The sequence below is a fragment of the Saccharomycopsis crataegensis genome (assembly GCF_037102585.1).
Source record: "Saccharomycopsis crataegensis DNA, jcf7180000000077, whole genome shotgun sequence".
NCBI classification, from domain to species: Eukaryota; Fungi; Ascomycota; class Saccharomycetes; order Ascoideales; family Saccharomycopsidaceae; genus Saccharomycopsis; species Saccharomycopsis crataegensis.
In genome coordinates, this window is record NW_027043824.1 from 16,567 (window position 1) to 35,035 (window position 18,469).

Sequence of the window (18,469 nt, forward strand, 5' to 3'; positions counted from 1 at the left end):
GGATTCTATGATGCATGTTGGGGTGGAAATATAAATCTCTAAATGTGTTGGCAAAAGAAAAAAGAAAAAAAAAGAAAGAAAGAGGAAATGAAGTAGAAATGGATGATTGACGGTTCCAAGGTTCCAAGGTTTCCCAGGAGAGTTTATGGATTAAATACCGACCATAAATATCCATTATGGTGCACCTCCCCAGTATCCGTGGCCGAGCGCCGTGTTGATGGTTGGAACGCGCAGCAGGAATTCCTTCCTTCCCCAAGAAATCCTACAAAGATAAGCACCGTAGTATTTTTCTTAGTATTGCCATTTTATATTATTAAGAGCCCACCCTATTATTAAACTTTATTTTTTGTTGCCTCTTAGTGGCAAAAAGAGGCCTTCCCCTGATTGCTTCCACTGAAGAAAACCGACTTTGATTCATTTGTTGCAACAGCTGAAAGAGCAACCAAATAAAACAAATGAAAACCAAAAAGATTAAATGTTTGTCCCCTCCCCAATTTGAAGTTCAGAAGATTAATATATAAATTAAAAGTGGGGTTGATTGGTCTCGCCAGCATTTATTATCCTACTTCAATAGTGATATATTGGAAAACAAAGATCCAGTGCCTGACATTCCATTGTTATAGAACACCTCCAATTCGATCTTCTTGTAACCTTTTTAGAACTTCTGATCGATAGTGATATCTGGTTCTTGTTTTTTGGTATCCTTCCACAAACTGCGCTACATTGTCATCATTCACCACACTTTCTACCAAAATCTGGCTCAATTGGTCTTCTTCTTTGATCCCACTTTCAAGCTTCCTGCGCAACACATCATTATGATTAACCTGATAATTCTGTAATTTCTGGAACATTGTGGCTTCCAATGTTCGATATTGCTTCTCCAATAAGTGGAGTTCCTGTAGTTTTAGATTGATTACATTTTTTTCACTATTCTCACTATTCAACCACAGGAATTCTCGAAGCAATACCTCTAGTCTATTTATCTGCTGCTCAATCAACTTTGTTTGATCTTTTTGAATAGCTTTGAATCTATCCAAGTTGCTCAAGTATCCTCTCATCAACTCCATCGATGCTTCAAATTCTTGAAGTTTTCCGATTGGAAGAAGCACTAAAGGTCTTTGTAAAGCACCAGGTACAAAAATTCCAGCTGATTGCTTCCCATTTGAAGACACTTTTTCTGGTTTCGGTGGCAAACTTGGTGGTATATCCATGGCGGTGACCTCCGTACTCGGGTATCAAAAAGGGAGCACTAATTAAAAAAAATCGCACTTCTGAAGTAGGAAAAAAAAAAAAACAAAGAATAAAAATATGCCAAAAAAGACACTTTTTTGAGAATATCAACAACGTCATCGAATTTAATCATGAATGATTCCAGATTATTCATAAAATGCAAAGCCATTGAGATCCAAAATGATATTATCTCCCAAACTAATGGATCAACGACAAAGAAATCAGCCAAGCTGTTGAAGATCAAGAAACAGTGTATGAAAAGAATCGTAGCCAATGTGACTATGGGAAACAATGAAATGATCAACATTTCCCCTTTTGTTTTCCAATTTTATGAGTTGGATGATTTAGAATTAAAAGGAATGTGCTGTTATTATTTTTCTACTTACTGTCATTTGTTTCCTGAAAAGTATTTGGCCAACAAGGATCTATTTATAAATGATTTGAGGAGTACTTCGTCTGTGATACGTTCGTTAGCCATGAAAACCATTTGTTATTTCCCAATAGAAGAGTTCCAAAAGGATATTACGGTGCCTTATATGCGGAAACTTTTAAGTGATCCGGACAGCTATGTGAGAAAAACTACAGTTTTTGGAATTGGCAAGGTTTTTGAATTGAACCCATCATTGATTGAGGAATCGAGACTCATTGAAAAGTTGAATCTGTTGTTACATGATCCAAGCGCTTCAGTGGTGTCTGCAACAGTAGCAGTTCTTGATTATATAATTGAAACGTCTCCAGAAATGAAGCTAAGTATAGATGAAGAAAATGTGTCAAGTTTAGTAAGCCTATTACCAAAAGCCAGCGAGTTTAGTCAAGCATATTTACTAAATGCTATTTTATCCTATGTTCCTCAGTCAAACCAGGAATCCATTGACCTAATTTCAGATCTATTGCCTTATCTACAACATGCCAATATTGCGGTTGCAATAAATGCCTTGAAGGTTATAATATATTTATCAAACTATGTCAAAGCACCCCAAGATTCTATTAGCGTCCTACCCCAGAGATTGGGTAATTCATTAGTTTCTTTATTAGCAAAGTCTCCCGAAATTCAATTTTTGGTCTTGAGAAATGTCATCTTGTTGTTGTTATCCAAGCCAAATCTTATAAAATTGGATGTGACCATGTTCTTTTGCCAATACCATGATCCTATTTATGTTAAGGATACAAAATTAGAAATCATTTACTTGTTGGCTAATTATAATAATTTGGAAATTGTTCTAAGGGAACTAGAGGAGTATGGGACTGAAGCTGACATCCAAATGTCCAGAAAATCTATTAGAGCCATAGGAAATCTTGCTATCAAATTGGAAGACGGTGCTGAAAAATGTACCGATGTGCTTGTGAATTTAGCTTGTAGTGGTATCCCTTTCATCATTCAAGAAACTGTGATTGTCATGAAAAATATTTATAGAAAGTATCCTGATAAGGTTGATGAACATACGATAAAAATATTTGTTGAGAATTCCGATGCTATTGAGGATGCTGAATCAAAGGCTTCATTTATGTGGATCATCGGAACATATTGCTATTTAATTCCAGAATCATTAGAGGTATTGAAAGATTTTTCGCATTCTTTCAAAGATGAGCCTTTAGATGTGCAGCTAACTACTCTCACCACAGTAATCAAGTTTTATTTAAGATGCCCAACCCAAGGCGAGTCATTATTATTGGATATTTTGAAAGTTTGCACAGAGAACTTATCGGATCCGGACCTTAGAGATAGAGCATATTTCTACTGGAAAATTTTGTCTTCCCAAAAGAAATTCCCTAATGCTGCCCAAGACATTGTGTTAACAGAGCTACCAATAATTAATTCTGATCAAGATAAACTAGACTCACTGATTCTAGAGGAGCTTGAATTGAATATTGGGACTTTGGCCTCGATTTATTTGAAGCCAGTTAAGCTGGTGTTTAGATTGTCCAGAACCAGAAAACTCACAGATTCTCCAGCTTTACAAGTGGAGTATAACAAATCAATAAAATCGTCGAATTTAAAAGATGATATGGAAGATGTTCAAACCAAAGTCTTAAAAATCGATATTAAATCGAGCATCGGTACAATCACGTCTCCTAAATTAAGTGATAATGATTCCTATGAAAGAGACCCTGCTGACGGAGTATTAGACAGGCAGACTCCCCAACAAAGGTTTACTTTGTTGAGAAAAAAGTCAAAAGATATGCTAAGTCGTCCTTCTGTGTCAAGTCGTGATGTGGAGAAAAAGGAGGATACATTCGATGAATATGGTCTACCACAGAATAGCAAAACCCCAAATTTGGGTGATAAATTGAAAAGAAGAATGACTTTTACTAGAAAGAAATCTACAATGTCTTTAAAAAATCAGGCTAGAAACTTTACAAGTTAGATAATTGCATCCATCTTTAGACTATTTTTGATAACGACTCAAGGTATTTTTATGTTATTGGGCTACCTGGAGGTCAAGATATTATTGAATATATATATACATATTTGGGGCCAAGAAATTACCTACCATATTATCCCTTGCTATTAAATATCATTTTTGTCACTGTCTATCAGTGGTTGTAGACACTGTGAATGCTTTAGCCTTTTTTTCATTGAGATCACTTCGATATGGAGGATCATTTTGATATGTAGTAGGATCACCTCGATATGGAGGATTATTTCGATACGTAGGATTGTTGGTGGCCGTTCGCTGGTCGCCCGGCACCGCACCACTTAATTCAACCCAATCAATTTCGCTGTTATTCCTGTTGCTCACTAAATAATGTTCCAAAATTAATAAATTTCGTGAGTTGCACTTATATGCAATATTGATGAGGGCACCAACATAGGGAATCAACCCCACTGTGAAATCAAATACGACATTGGCAAACATTTTCAGGTAAACACTATCCGGAAGACCCCCATCTATTTTTCTTGCCATTTGGATCAATCTAAGTGCCAAATATGATGCCCAAATATCACCAATCCAAGGAATTAATTGAAGTATTCCCGACCACCCAACTCTGCACCCACAACAACACTCAAAGGCCAAGTCGAGTCTATGTGCTTTTTTGCGGAACTTCTTTAAGAGTTTTGCGTCATTTGGAGACAATCCTTCAGGAATTAGCTTCTTTCTTTTTGAATTTTTGGCCTTAGTATCTGTGACTTCATAATACGGATCTTCAGTCCCCACATTTATTTTTGGCATGAGCTGTAACAGTTAGTATATTCATAATGCTTAGTGTTTCTTAGGAGAATGATTTACAGAAACTCAATCATCAAGAAGGTAAAAAAAAAAGAAAAAAAGGGGGCAGAGTACATACTTTACTGAAGGCCCAAGAGTATAGAAAAGACATTCTTTCTTCAATTCTTTTTACTGTAAATTGAAAGATTCAAACTTGTAAAACTGGGGCTTTTATGGCTTTTATGCCCCAGTTTTGACACCTTTTCTTATCAAAAAAAAAAAAAAAAGAAGCTTTTGCACGTGCTAAGCGTAACGTGTAGCGGTACCTTTTCGCTATAGAATTAAGTCGGGTAGTTAAACGAATTATATTTTATATTTTGAATCTTATCATCTCTTAGAAATTAATATTGAATTTCTACAGTAACTGTCTACTTTTCATAAGGTTAAGTAAGATAGCGCGGTAGTATAACAGACACTTACCCTTACTACGTATTCAAAGGTTAGTTTGATCCGGATAAAAAAGACACAAACGTTGATTTCCATACAACAAATACATCGTTGGAGGTTTTGTTTTAATATATTGTGCAATATTTTTTGAGATTTTCAAAGCAGTTTGCTGATAGCTCATTTTTTTGTTTTACTTTACTTCAAAGACAGTACTCAAAGATTAGCCCCATTCTCATGAAATAAATTTACGCAAAGTTAATTTTCCTTTCATTTCATCCAAGAAAACAATTGAACAAATATTGGTCATAAATAAAAACGTACAAAAAAATTATAAAAAGCTTTCATATAGGAACAAACTTAAATGCTAGTCCACAACGACAAAGCCACTAGCATAACTTACACTACTATCATTAGTTCTCGTTACCTTGCTGCTTTGTGAATACCCTATCCAATTAAATCCAAGAGCGTTCTCTTTCTTCAAGGATTCTTCATTATACTTTTCTAAAGCAGCAATTATTATTGAAATTGGTTTCTGACCACAAATGGTGTTGCCGGTCCTCTCAATATATTCCTTCCACATGTCATAAGATCCGGTGGCTGCCACCTTCATGGCTTTTTTATCTAAATATTCAATGCTCTTATAAATAGGCACCGTCAAATTTGTGTGATTATCTTGAGGATATAGCTTCTTCAATCTTGAGGCTGAATCATCTGGAGTGTACATGGTATAATCAAATCTTGATCCCCAGTGGCAAAAATCGGAGCTGACAATGAAGCTAAACTCCTTATTAGGCAAGTACTTTGCTATTATGGAAGCAATTCTCTTTTCAAAATTCCTATCTGAGGAACTTATCAAAATAGGGATAATCTTGGGGACCCCTTGCGGTAATTTCTCTGTAAATTTGTGGAACATCGGCATATGCATTTCAATACCATGTTCCTCATCATCAACATCTGATGACATGTATTTGATGTCCCTGGGGTTTTCTTCAATCAACTTCTCAATTAACTCATGGTTGACCGGAATAGTTCCCAAGGGGGTTTCGTAAAATTGGTATCTTGATATTCTGGCGCCTTTGAAGTAGACATAATGCGAAGGACTGAAGATAAAGACGTTCTTAACAGTAGAAGTATCCCAAACCAGGTAGGATTCAGCCAATGTAGACCCACAATAAGCGTAACCAGCATGTGGGCCAACCAATACCCTAGCGTTCTTCAGAGGGGTTGTCGATGATGCCTCACTTATGAATTTGGTTAATTCGGAATCAAGCGTCGAGGCCATGGAAGAATACCATGTGCCTGCATGAGTTGCTGGACGAGCTGACATAATTATATATATATAGACATAGATAACCTAATAAAAGATATGCCATGCCATGGGAAGATTTTATTATTAAAGGAGGGATGGATCAGTTGCTTTTAAAAAGGTACCTGATGCCTCCCCCCTCTCCAGTGTTCCCAACCACAATAGGCCCACACAAATACGTCAACTCTACTGTAGCGAACTCTACAATAACAATCAGTATAAATTAAGCACATTTATTGAGAATTTTTCAATTTTTTTAATTTTTTTTTTATTATTATTTTATATTTTTGTTTCAAAGAAAAATAAAAACTCTTTGTACAAAAATACTTCCACCAGCAATGGCATTAAAACAAAAGAAAGATAGAAACAAAGATGAAATATAGAATATGGCAATTAGAAATACAAGAGAAAAGGGAGAAAGCAGCATGATAATCAATAGGCTCTCCCAGAGGTTCAGTTGTCTTCTTCTTCGTCATCCTCATCATCCTCTGAGTCAGAGATTTCACCTCTGGCCTTGGCTTCGATTAATTCCTTCAATTTTTGATCTTCAGTGGCAGTGATAGCCTTTGGAGCCATGTCAACTTTACAAATACCGTCGTATTTTCCGATTTCAGTGGTGATCACTTGAATGGCGTTTTGCAACAAGTCAAGACCTTGTTGTTTATCCAAAGATTGGGTGGTCAAAACGTATAATGGGGCAGCAATTAACTTGGCTTTAAGTTCCATCTGGTCGTTGGATAAGTTTTCAGCGGCTCTCAAAGCTTGCTTGATTGCATCAATACCTTCAGGTCTAAAACAAGAGACGGTAACGTCAGCTCTACACTTGATGGCTTGTGGGGTCAAACGACGGGAAATGTAAGCTTTTAGTTCTTCCAAAATGCTTTGGTCAATTGATGGGTCAATAGCATTCCAGACATCATCATCGGTAATGGAGATCTTGAAAGCATCATAGGAGTGGCCGTATTTTCGGCTCAATGGCCAGCCAATTTTTTCGTATAATGATTCTAATGGTACGTCAAATTTTTCTGCACATTGTCTTAAGATGGAGTGAACCGATTTACTCTTGTTATATCTTTCTTCACACTTGGTGATTTCCTCACTAGAGACTCTTCTCTTGGACAAATCAATATAACCCTTTTCTTTATCAACTCTTAACACCACGACAACTTCATTCTTACCAACACGGATCAACTTTTGGATGGATCTAATACGTCTTCTGGATAATTCAGACAACAAAACCATCCCTTCTATATTATCATATTCCAACAACTTGACGTATGCACCCATCTCTTCGATCTGTTGGACATTAACCATTACCACTTCGTCCACCTCTGGGAACTTGTTTTCATAGAATCTGCAATTTGTTCTGCTCATTTTGATTGTTTCTGTATGCTATTATGCTGATCAACTATTCTGTCTGGTTAGATTCAAGATTTTAGCCAAGGTGGTTATTGTAAAAGCAATTCACGTACCTTTGGAATCTTTCAAATGATCTTAAGCGCGAAATTATGTGATTTTCCTCAGGGACCCGTTATTGGTATTGCGAAAATAATATAGTAAAATGGCAGATATCTGTCAGTAATATCACCAAATGAATGAATCACCCTAAATTCTTCCATAAATTTTTTTTTTCTTTGTGTGAAAAATTTTGAAGTGTCCGAAATGCGTTGCCCGGACACACCACCAGAAGCCTCACACGGGTAAGATATTACGTCTAATACAAATTCAACCCACTCAGCATAACTTCAGCAAATATATTTAACCTTTATAAGAACTTCTAGGAACAAGATTGAAACGACAAAAGAAAAAGAGAGAATTCATCTATCCTATGAACAACTAAAAAAAACGGTGAAAACCAGAATGTGCTCTTAATTTTTTTTTTTTTTGTGAGTAGAATGAAAAAAAAGCCAAACATCTTTTAGCAAACAACGTTATCATGTCAAAGATTCAAAATCCTCCACCAAATGGCCAGCACCATCATAACCTCTCAGTATTTTGTACTTCAATTCATGCTTCAAGAAGAACAACCATTCTCTATTTGTCCATTGCTCAACAGGAACTCCTGGTTCAAACTCAGAAACCTCGATGACATGGTCAGGAGTAGCGATCGGTGTAACTGAACCTTCATCCTTATCCTCCCTAAGCTTCTTGAATTTCGAAAGTAAACTCGAAGATTTCTTTTTTTTCACAGAAGTTGCTGTAGTAGTAGTAGTAGTCTTTTTCTTGTTAGCAAAATTATTAAGATTATCGCTCTGTCTTTGGACTGGTCTGCCCGAGATTTTGTCATTAATCATTTTGAATGTATCTTCATAATCAAGATATTTTGATTTTGGTAATGTTGGTAAGGCAAATAATAAACTATTCAATTCTGATCTATTCGATTGTAATCTTTTTGGTCTACCATACAATTCAAAGGCATCAAACAAAGGAATCAACATTCTTACCATAGTCTCGAAACCAGGAACACCCGGATGTGTTTCTGGAATAAGATACAACGACGAAGTGAACTCGTTTTGGCTATTTGGCATCAGTAAGTTGTTACCATTAGGGAAGTTGCTAGTTATGGAGCTATCATTGGTTGAACCAACCATCGAACCACTATTGCTGGAGGCTAAACTCAATGATGATCTTTTTCTACCAATTCGAAGAGACCCGAATGAAGAGGATCTCGATCTGTTCCCAGATTTCGTACCATTACTTGATTCATCGTGGCTCACATACATTGGAGATGGCGGCAAAATAGAGGTGTTATTGTTAACCCCTTTATTTAATAAAAATTTCCAGTTATGCACGGTTATCTCACCTTCAACCTTTAGTTCAGAAGACTGGTTAATTGCCTCGGCGACAGCTGGGTAAACGCTCACGCAAGAAAACCCTTTATTGATTGTAAGAATCAAGTTTTTCTTATTACTTGTTTTATCAGAGCTATAAATATCAACATGACCGGACTTATCCTTTTGCTTTGGAACGGTAACAACGTAAACTTTAATCCATTTGGAAGATAGATAGTTAAGTTTCATATTACACCACTCACCGACGCTGTATCTTGTTTCCGCTAAAATCATTTTGATATCATTCATGTGGACAGCTTTTGCGGATAACAAGGCACCAGTATATGCCTCGTGCAAACTATTATACTCAAAATATGAAAGGATCAACGCAGAAAACCAGGCTTTATGGTGCTCTAAAGTTTCGAATTTCAAGAAATAATGATTTGATGACGGGTTGATAATCTTTATGGTATTGCTATCAAAGTAGTTGGTGAAGGAAGCATCAGTAACATTGACGTATATCGGCTTAAAGTCTTGCTTATTGATATCCCAAATCGCCAATTCATTACCAGACAACGATCCATAACAAGAAATAGTATCAGAGATCGGATTGGACACTGAGCGATTGTAGTTAGAGCCCACGACCTTTTCAGTAGTCAATTGGAAATAGCCTTCTTTATAGACTCTAGCCTGCTGGGAATTGAATAAGGTTAAAATTGGTACCAATTCTTGAGGAATATTCTTTGGTATTTCCAATAGTCTGTGGACTTTATTCTCATGGTGAGGGTCTTTTGGGGTTGAGTCTGCGGAGATTAAGCTGAAAGATTTTCTCCTATTCCGTTTTTCAGTGAAGTCAATAGAAGAAGTTGAATTTCTGGCTGAAGAATTATTCACACGTTCAGGAGAGGCACAAATGTTAGCCACTTTGGTAACAGAACTATCAATATAAGAAACCCTTGCATCAGAACTGTGACGCAAAAAGCTGGTTGGCACAGTGAAATTTCTAGAAGAATGTCTAGAAGAAACATTGGAGTTACTGCCAATAATCTGGGCTACTGGAGTAGTCAAATAAGAAGAACCATGCCCGTCAATCGGATTAGAAGGGGTCGTTTGGTTATCAAATTGTTGGGAATTATCAACCTCGGGGGTGCTATAGCCCTTTTCACCAGCATTATCATTAACACTAAGATTCTGGAACGGACTGTCTAACTCAGTTGGGTCATACACTGGACTTTGTGGGGATTTAACAGTCTCATCAAGAAACCCGTGGTTATTCAAGTTATTGGAAGGATGAGACACGGTTCTTCTGCCAGGCAGATTCTCTTGTTTCTGCAAGAACTGAGGTTGCCGACTTCTTCTATTGAGAGTCTTGTTGAAAGCAGCAGCTACGGACATTCTGCTGGCCTGTTGTTTGTTTTGTAGGAATGGTAATAACTGGCAAAAAGAAGGGGAGGTTGTTATATAATTAGAATGATTTCAAATTGCTCAAAATAATGTTACGCAGCACTGCCCGGGGTGTGCACATGGCCACCCTGCAAGAAAAACGACAATAAACCCAATAACAATGCCAGTTTATCATCTTTCATCCTATTTATATATTAATTACTTGGTAATCATGGATTATTCTCAAGTTTACCACACTCTTCCCACACTGCTTAGACCTTTTGTCGGACACTGGTTTAAATTGCTTCTGTCTTACCCCTCTCAACCAATTGTTCGTCACTTCGTTGCCCTTCACATCACCCAGCTCTTGATATCTCTAATTTCAGAATATTTAGAAAGCGGCTTGAATAAGTATGGCTTGAACCCATGGCAAATCACCCAACTTCAGACTTCCATAAACGATTTGATGCAATTATTGGAGTGTGAAAAGAAAAATTTGATCTCGACCCCATTAAGCATCTCGTTCCTGTCAACTGCAGCCAACCATTTGATTGACGTCTCGTCACAACTTGATGAGTTATCAATAAAGTTACAATCCAGCAGTATTGATGACATCGAATTGCAATTCAAATCGAATTTTTCTGATCTTGAGAGACTAGTTGATGAAGCATATCCTACCCCAAGTTCACAGGACAATCCTGAAACGTCTATGGACAATGAAATCTTCGAAGAAGATCAAAAGAACCTAACTCCAACAAAACGTAGGTCAGAAATGAACTCAGCTCACACTATTTTATCAAGAAATAGCCTTGCTTCTTTTGCAGACTCGGCTCCTGAAGAAGGCTTATCTTCCCTTAGTTTTTCTGCAGAAGAAATTATTGAAAATGAAACCCTCAGCGTAAACTTTTTGGTTGACTTATCTTTGAAAGCTATTGAGGATTCCATTCATCTTATTGAAAATAATACTGCCACTAAGAAAACAGCATCAGATTTAATTAATGCTTCATACCTTTTGGAAATTGTTTTGCGTCTATTTCCTGATTCTAAAGCTAGTATAGATTCCCACAAACCTCCGCATGAATTCAATTTAAGTAACATAGAAGCCATTTATGACAATGACTATACATCAGAAGGGAAAGAATCAACAGGGTCACAGAAGTTATTATCATCCAAAAGATTGTTGACTGATAAGCAAATCATCATAAAGGCTAAATACTGTAAAATTGTCGGGGTACAATTAATTAAACTCATCAAGTCTCATTTTCAAAAACATGGAAACACCGATTTCGATTTCACAAAAGTCCATAAATTAATGTTCAGTGTGATAAAACTTAATGAAACATTTTCAAAAAAGGAAGTTATGGATACTATTGAATATGCATTGAACTGCGAAAGTGAAGTCGATGAAAACGATGAAAGCGCAAACAAATTGACCAAGTTCCCAGATATTCCATTATCAGTCAATGATAAAGATAAGCAACAAAAAGAAAATTCGAATCAAACCTCTAAAGAAAATTCGCTGGAACCATCTAACCCGTCAATTGCTGGCATAATTGCCAAAGAATCGGCCAGAAATTCGAAAAGGTCTACTCCTCAGCCTGAATTCACAGTGGAAGAAATCATGAATAATTCTGATATCCTTGAACAAGCCATGAAGTGTTGCAAATTTGCATTAAGTGCTTTGGAGTTTGAAGATAGTGACACTGCAATCAAGGAATTAGAAGAGGCTATAAAGTTGGTGAAAACTCACAAAGACCAAAAGTCAAATCAATCATAACTATCTAAAATCTTACATAGGAAACATTGTTAATCATTATTATTAAATATTGTACTTAAAACACGCAAAGGATTTTCATGTTTGCAATGATTTATTTACTATTGTTACCACCGTTACCAAGAGCATTGTTGACATATTGCTTAGCAGACTCAACATACTCACCAGCAGTCTTTTGCAAATCTTCAGGGGTGGTCCCGGCAATGGCGTCAGAAGCTTTTTGAAGGTAAGACTTTTCACTCTCTGGTTGAGCTTTAGAGCCAAGTTGATCAGCCTTGTTGGTGATGGCTTCTTTGGCCTGTTCCAACCCATTCTTTTCCGAATCTGGCTTGACAGCTTCGGTAACTTTATCGGAAAAATTCTTTCTACCAAAGTCGGACATTTTGATTATATTAGCAGCAGGTTTTTATAAGGATAGTTGAGTGTTGAAATTAGTAATGAGATGATAAAGAAGTAGTTTAATTAAAAATTGGTTGAGATTATTTTGAAGTAGAGGGCATATGCCAAACGATATTTATACTATTCATAGCTCCTGGCGTGCTCTTCCTAGTTCCCCTCAATGATATCATTCATATAGCAATCGATGTCTATTAATCCTGACGATTATGTACAAAATAATTCTCTATGCATGGACTGCGTTGCGCACCCCACCTAAAAAGAATCTACGGATTTCCATCCCATGTAATTTGCAGTAGCTCTTATTGTTCACTGGCTGTTCTAAAGCTGTAATACTGATTACTAAATACCTATATCTACAAGTTTGCATATACATGACATTTCAAATAGGAGGTTTGTTTTGTTTGCTTTTCACCCAGCAATCAGCCCCGTCCAAAATGTTGCTCAATGGCCATTTCCGCTGAGAAATACCTTCCAAATCGGTCGTCAACCCTTCTTTCTCAAACAATTCGATTCCGGCCCATCCGATCATCACCGCATTGTCAGTACATAGCGATGGGTCGGGGAAATGGAATCTCTGGAACTGGTTTTTGAGTTCCGTGGCGAGCAAGTACCGTAAGAACTTGTTTGATCCAACACCCCCGGAGCACACAAAATCCTTGGCGTTGGCAATCTTTTCTTTGTGGTTATTCAAGGCAATTTTCGTTCGATAGATTGTGTGGCCAAAAATCGCATCCTGAATTTCGAACCCGAGTATCTTCTTGATGTCCACTGCGACATTTTGAATGTCTCCATGATAATACTTTTCACTAGCATTCTTCATTTGCGTGATAAACGGAGAATAGGAATACTTTGTCACTTTGACACTTTTAGGAGTCGCCTTCAATGGGTTTGGTAGATCGACTGGTGCTAAATGTGGGTCCATCAGCAATTGTGTATAATTTTGTACCATCTCATGCATGCTTGTGTCTTTATCATCACCAAATACAAACTTTTCAAGTTCCTTCCCCATCATCTGGCCTCTGATGCCAATATACTTAGCACATTTATCAATGGCATCACCCGCAGCAATGTCAATGGTTTCACCAATGATCTCGTGCTTCAACACGCTTTCAGAATATACCAATATCGTATGTCCCCCACTGGCCAATAAACTGACACATGGGAAACTAGGCAGCTGGCCATTTGAAATCATCCGTGGGATTAATAAATGGCCCAACATGTGGTGAACTCCAACAATAGGCACATTCCATCCGATACTCAATCCTTTGGCGAACTCGTAGCCCACACTCAAACTTCCAGGCATCCCGGGGCCGCGGGTGGCACAAACAAGATCTATTTGGGGATTACCAAACTCATCTATGGTTTTTTTCACTAATTTCCCAAGACGCTGTTGGTGAAGTACATGGGCTTTTGTAGGAATGATTCCTCCGTCCTCTATTACTGATGCAAGTGATTCTCGTTGATGTGATACAAGAGTTGGAGGACTATTGACATCTGGACGGTCTATGAGGGCCACACAAGTATCATCACAGGAAGTTTCTATAGCTAAGACTTTATAAGATCTTTGAAAGTTTCGTAGCACTTTCAAAGAACGAGGGTACCTTATCATTATATGACTCTATTATTTAGTTTGGTCTTGATTCTTCATAAGGAATTCCATCTAAAAATTGGTTATGATCATTTTGGTTTTTTTTTTTTCCTGCTACAATCATACTGATCACACTTGCAAATACATAAACTCACAGCATACGATGAATATATTATTCAGTTACACAATTTGAAAACTATTTGTTGAAGGATAAACCAAACCGATAAAGGAAAAGAAATATCATAGGTTGGTAAAAATTTGTGGTGAGAGGAAGTTTTTGAGAGAGAGAGAGAGAGAGAAAAAAAAGGCCACATCTCTCGATTTCAAAATTCTTGAACAGAAAGCATTTAAATCATTCAACACTTGTTCTCTTATTATAATCGTTTATATCACTTTCCAAGGATTTTTCAATTTTTTCCCAATCGTTGATGATGTTTTTGTAGAACCCAATGTAATTGCTTGTCAAATCACTTAAGTTGTATTTCAATTCATTTGATTTTATAACGTCAAAGTATTGCATTTCGTGTAAGATCTCATTTTCAAATACTTCAAATATTTGTTTGGCATTAACAACCTCCCGCTCTAAGGTCTCGATTTTCACGGATAACTTGATTAATCTTTCCTTCTTCTGATACATGGAATTTATCCCCCTTATATCGTCCAACTTCGAAGATAAAAAGTTGCTTGTATTGGCAGCAAGGGTGGTTAATGTCGAGGGTTTTGGGGTGGGCAAAGTGATGCTAGGGTCTTTTGCTACCAGAGTGGTGCTATGAGGGGTGGCCAATGAGCTGACATCATCTGTGAATTGCCCACCAGTCTGCTGTAGTAACTGATTTTTTTCTTGGATTGCTCGTGCCAAATATTCCGATAACGCCTCGAAATCAATTTGCTTTTGTTCTTTGACCTTTATCAAGTTTTTGATTGAGTAAATATAGTTCTCCAAATCCTTTAATGATATCAAATAATCATTGTCCAAATAGGTTTTTAATTGGTTCAATCCTATAGATAGATTCTCTAAACCTTTGCTGAATTTCACGTAACTTGATGATTTGGACTCGTCAAGGAATTTACTATTTTTCAACGTTCTATCGGATTCATCTTTGATAGACGGTAAGGGTTTCATTATTGGCTGATTTTTTATCACTGGATCATCGCTTCTTTGCTTTGTGGTACCATCTACGCCTTGATTATTTTCATTGGTTAATGAGTTGCTCGATTCTAATTCATCCAATTTTACCACCAATTCAGCAAACGACTGGAAGTTAGTCCCCAAATCGCCCAATCTCTTAATATATTTTTGGAAACTCTTGTCAATTTTGATGACATTATCATTGAGCTTATTACACCGCTCATTAATTTCTACAAACTCCTTGTTAGGCTGGGCTTGCGGGTGTTTGAAAGCATTCATGAAAATGTCAGAAATCGAGTCGGAAACTGGATTCAAATTCCCAAATTCTCCCTCATTATTCTCGTTATTGTGTTTCTGGGCATGCGCAACGTTCAAACTATCTTTGTACGAGTTCCAATCGCTCGACTCTAAGAAAATATGATAAATCTTTGATCGTTTCAACACAGGATGCAATGACATTCGCCTCAAGAATCTTGTCAATGATGACGCTCTCTTGCTTGTGAAGTCCCACCCGAAACGATCACCTTTCAAGTATTCCAATCTTTGCTTATCAGGTAACGGAGGTAAAGCACAGGCCGGAAAGTCATTAATCAAGCACTGATACAAAAAGTAAAAGTCAGAAAAACGGCGTCTAACCTTGAGCCGGGAGGTTTTGAATAATGGATCGTTGGTATGAGTTTCAATGAGATACGAAATATAAGCATTCTGGCCATCACTTTCCTTTTGGGGCGAAGATACGACTGAGGTAACAAAAACTGTATTATCTTCTTCATTCACTTTGTACTTATCGGACATCGACTCTACTGCACTGTGTTCTCTTTTGTGGATTGCGCCTTGACTTCTTGTTTCATCCTTTGGGGCTCCAGCATTCGAAGTTAATATTTCATTGATATTTGAAGGGGAGGATAAGCCAGAAGATTTGGCTGGCGATCGTGGAGGTGTTTGGGCCAGTTTGGTGGCGGTGTTGTTGTTGATAGTTGAGTCTCTATCCCAACGCACAGATGCAAATTCCTCATCCATTATTCCTCGAATCGGAGTATACTAGGTATGGATAGCAAGCCTCTCAATTTTGTATTGTGACAAAGTGATATTTGTGCTAATTTTTCTCGTACTGATTGGTCTACTGATTGGAAGGATGTCTGTTTATCTCTCTCCTGCATTTGCCATCATCACTCTATCGCATTTTTTTTTTTTTTTTTTGCTTTTAAACATCATCACGTGGAAAGCGACAGAATAATAATACCGGAAAACTGGGTCCCACCAAACTACAATCATAGACATTCCAACAAAAAAATTAAAAAGATTTCATTAAATTAATACATATAATCGTAAATATCATCTCAATTGCATGAATGACTTCAATAGTATACTGTTTTGGTTATCATTCCTATTTCTCTCAAACACTTTCCAAAATCTGAGAGTCTCATCACCAGCGCCAGTCACAATACTTTCACCATCTGGACTCATTGCCAAATACAACACCCTGTATGTATGTCCAGTCAACGAAGCAATTTGTGTCAATTCGTACGAATTGTTTGTTGCAGAATGAGTAACAGGAATATTTGGGGATGCTGTGCCATTATTGCTTTGATTGTATTTCCAGATGACAATTTGATTTTTTGAGTAACCGTGGGTGCTGACCAACTCATGAGAATTTTTGGACCAAATCAAATTACACACTTGAGATCCAGTGTCGATGTCATTTAATTTGGTACCTGTAATAGTGTTCCAAATTTTGATTCGTCTGTCAGCCGTACCTCCGCCTGATGCTAGTATACCACGTTGGTGAGGATTCCAAGAAATTGCCTTGATGGCTGCAGTATGTTCTTCGAAGCTGTGCAACGGCTTTGAGGTATTGAATCCATCCCAAACGAGTAGTTTGTTGTCATTACCCCCACTAGCCAATTTATTTTCTTCGACGTTCCATCGAAGACCGCAAATCTCTTGACGATGGAAATTTTCAAGCTTATTAATATAATGCTCGGGAACCCGGACGTCTCTATTCAAAATTGATCGGTCCCTTGATCCAGAACTTAGAATATGTTCGTTCCATGCTAGTGAGCCAACACGGGAAATGTGGCCGGTCATAGTTCTTGTACATCGACACATTGTAGCATCCCAAACTTCTACCGACCCCATATTGGTTCCTATTGCCAAATGAGTACCTGCGCCAATCCACGACAAGCTAGTGATTTTATTGTTGTCGCCCAAGTCGCAAAGTCTATCTACGGAGCCGGTTACACCATCCCATAGATATACGCATGAACCTAGCCCAACAGCCAAAATATTTTGGGAGCTCCAGTCCACCAAATTGAGGTAGAAGTCATCGGCCAATTCCGGGGCGTCGAGAACACGGTACGGTACCTTTGATATTTGTCTGGGTTTCCTTTGAGGTGATAGTAGTAACCGTTGGGAATCCGGTCTGACTGGGGATAAGGAATATATTTCGTTGGTAACGTCAGCATTAAAGGTAGAAGTTGATTTGATTTTTCTTGGTGATTTATAAGTCAATAAATTTGACGATGATTTGGGAGAAGTGACAATGACTTTCTCGGGACTATCTCGTGTTAGGGAGCTTCTTCTTCTTCTTCTTCTTCTCGTCGAAAGATCATTTATTAGGGCGTGGTTTAAGTCAAAATTGTTCAGGCTATTAGCTTGATGATTTGATGGGGAATGAGAACTTGAGCCATTATTGTTGATGGCTGGCCCAAAGAAGTCAAGATTGTCAACGTCATTTACATTGGTATTGATATCATTCTGGGCTCTTGGGGGAGTTTGTTCATTATTTATTATGCCAGCACTGTTAAGATTGTTGAGGACCGATGCCGATGATGATGAGGTGTATGGGCGGTTAATGTTGCCGATACGAGAAGGCGGGGTGGCGCTTGGCACATTGTCACCAAATAACTCTGCTTTCAAGATGGTTGAGAATGTAAGGTTTGCTTCTTGTTTTCTCTTCAAATCCAAGTCACTTTCGGGGTCCTGGTTGGTGTCATTTAACGGAGACGAGAATACATGGTGGTTGAGGGAAAATGCTGCTGATATATCGACGGAGTTTCTGTTAGGGATATAACGGTCTCCGTATACTGTTTTGCTGGCCAATTTTTTTCTGTTTGGAGACAGGTTTGGCACGGGTAAAGGAGAAGAAGTTGATGATGAGTACTTGTTGTGATTAGTTGATCTGAAAGGGGAGGGCGACGGGGAGCTTGGGGGAGATATTTTGTCGACCACTGATCGATTATTATTATCGCTTGACTCCATGATGAGAAGATTTGGCTATAAAAGCTGGGATT

At 37.7% G+C, this 18,469-nt stretch overlaps 11 protein-coding genes across 11 annotated transcripts; 2 read left to right on the forward strand and 9 right to left on the reverse strand. All coding sequences in view use genetic code 12, as the record gives it.

Moving 5' to 3' along the window:
• Nucleotides 1-617: 617 nt before the first annotated feature.
• SRN2 (ESCRT-I subunit protein SRN2) lies at nucleotides 618-1,211 on the reverse strand (the record flags this gene model as incomplete). Its single annotated transcript, XM_064996178.1, has 1 exon — nucleotides 618-1,211. The coding sequence occupies one exon, from the start codon at nucleotides 1,209-1,211 to the stop codon at nucleotides 618-620; it is 594 nt and encodes a 197-aa protein (XP_064852250.1).
• Nucleotides 1,212-1,361: 150 nt separating this feature from the next.
• APL1 (Apl1p) lies at nucleotides 1,362-3,596 on the forward strand (the record flags this gene model as incomplete). The annotated part of the gene is made up of 1 exon (XM_064996179.1): nucleotides 1,362-3,596. The coding sequence occupies one exon, from the start codon at nucleotides 1,362-1,364 to the stop codon at nucleotides 3,594-3,596; it is 2,235 nt and encodes a 744-aa protein (XP_064852251.1).
• A 159-nt stretch (nucleotides 3,597-3,755) lies between these two features.
• DASC09_025770 (DUF4112 domain-containing protein) lies at nucleotides 3,756-4,551 on the reverse strand (the record flags this gene model as incomplete). The annotated part of the gene is made up of 2 exons (XM_064996180.1): nucleotides 3,756-4,406; nucleotides 4,519-4,551. 2 exons carry the CDS (start codon nucleotides 4,549-4,551, stop codon nucleotides 3,756-3,758), a joined length of 684 nt encoding a protein of 227 aa, XP_064852252.1.
• Nucleotides 4,552-5,190: 639 nt separating this feature from the next.
• On the reverse strand, nucleotides 5,191-6,153 carry MHO1 (Mho1p; the record flags this gene model as incomplete). Its single annotated transcript, XM_064996181.1, has 1 exon — nucleotides 5,191-6,153. One exon carries the CDS (start codon nucleotides 6,151-6,153, stop codon nucleotides 5,191-5,193), a length of 963 nt encoding a protein of 320 aa, XP_064852253.1.
• Nucleotides 6,154-6,585: 432 nt separating this feature from the next.
• Nucleotides 6,586-7,506, reverse strand: SUI2 (translation initiation factor eIF2 subunit alpha; the record flags this gene model as incomplete). The annotated part of the gene is made up of 1 exon (XM_064996182.1): nucleotides 6,586-7,506. The coding sequence occupies one exon, from the start codon at nucleotides 7,504-7,506 to the stop codon at nucleotides 6,586-6,588; it is 921 nt and encodes a 306-aa protein (XP_064852254.1).
• Nucleotides 7,507-8,066: 560 nt separating this feature from the next.
• Nucleotides 8,067-10,298, reverse strand: DASC09_025800 (uncharacterized protein; the record flags this gene model as incomplete). Its single annotated transcript, XM_064996183.1, has 1 exon — nucleotides 8,067-10,298. The coding sequence occupies one exon, from the start codon at nucleotides 10,296-10,298 to the stop codon at nucleotides 8,067-8,069; it is 2,232 nt and encodes a 743-aa protein (XP_064852255.1).
• A 169-nt stretch (nucleotides 10,299-10,467) lies between these two features.
• DASC09_025810 (uncharacterized protein) lies at nucleotides 10,468-12,063 on the forward strand (the record flags this gene model as incomplete). Its single annotated transcript, XM_064996184.1, has 1 exon — nucleotides 10,468-12,063. The coding sequence occupies one exon, from the start codon at nucleotides 10,468-10,470 to the stop codon at nucleotides 12,061-12,063; it is 1,596 nt and encodes a 531-aa protein (XP_064852256.1).
• Nucleotides 12,064-12,154: 91 nt separating this feature from the next.
• Nucleotides 12,155-12,442, reverse strand: HSP12 (lipid-binding protein HSP12; the record flags this gene model as incomplete). The annotated part of the gene is made up of 1 exon (XM_064996185.1): nucleotides 12,155-12,442. One exon carries the CDS (start codon nucleotides 12,440-12,442, stop codon nucleotides 12,155-12,157), a length of 288 nt encoding a protein of 95 aa, XP_064852257.1.
• Nucleotides 12,443-12,838: 396 nt separating this feature from the next.
• QRI7 (putative N(6)-L-threonylcarbamoyladenine synthase) lies at nucleotides 12,839-14,068 on the reverse strand (the record flags this gene model as incomplete). The annotated part of the gene is made up of 1 exon (XM_064996186.1): nucleotides 12,839-14,068. One exon carries the CDS (start codon nucleotides 14,066-14,068, stop codon nucleotides 12,839-12,841), a length of 1,230 nt encoding a protein of 409 aa, XP_064852258.1.
• A 331-nt stretch (nucleotides 14,069-14,399) lies between these two features.
• SNX4 (Snx4p) lies at nucleotides 14,400-16,196 on the reverse strand (the record flags this gene model as incomplete). Its single annotated transcript, XM_064996187.1, has 1 exon — nucleotides 14,400-16,196. One exon carries the CDS (start codon nucleotides 16,194-16,196, stop codon nucleotides 14,400-14,402), a length of 1,797 nt encoding a protein of 598 aa, XP_064852259.1.
• A 315-nt stretch (nucleotides 16,197-16,511) lies between these two features.
• On the reverse strand, nucleotides 16,512-18,437 carry CDH1 (Cdh1p; the record flags this gene model as incomplete). Its single annotated transcript, XM_064996188.1, has 1 exon — nucleotides 16,512-18,437. The coding sequence occupies one exon, from the start codon at nucleotides 18,435-18,437 to the stop codon at nucleotides 16,512-16,514; it is 1,926 nt and encodes a 641-aa protein (XP_064852260.1).
• Nucleotides 18,438-18,469: the final 32 nt, after the last annotated feature.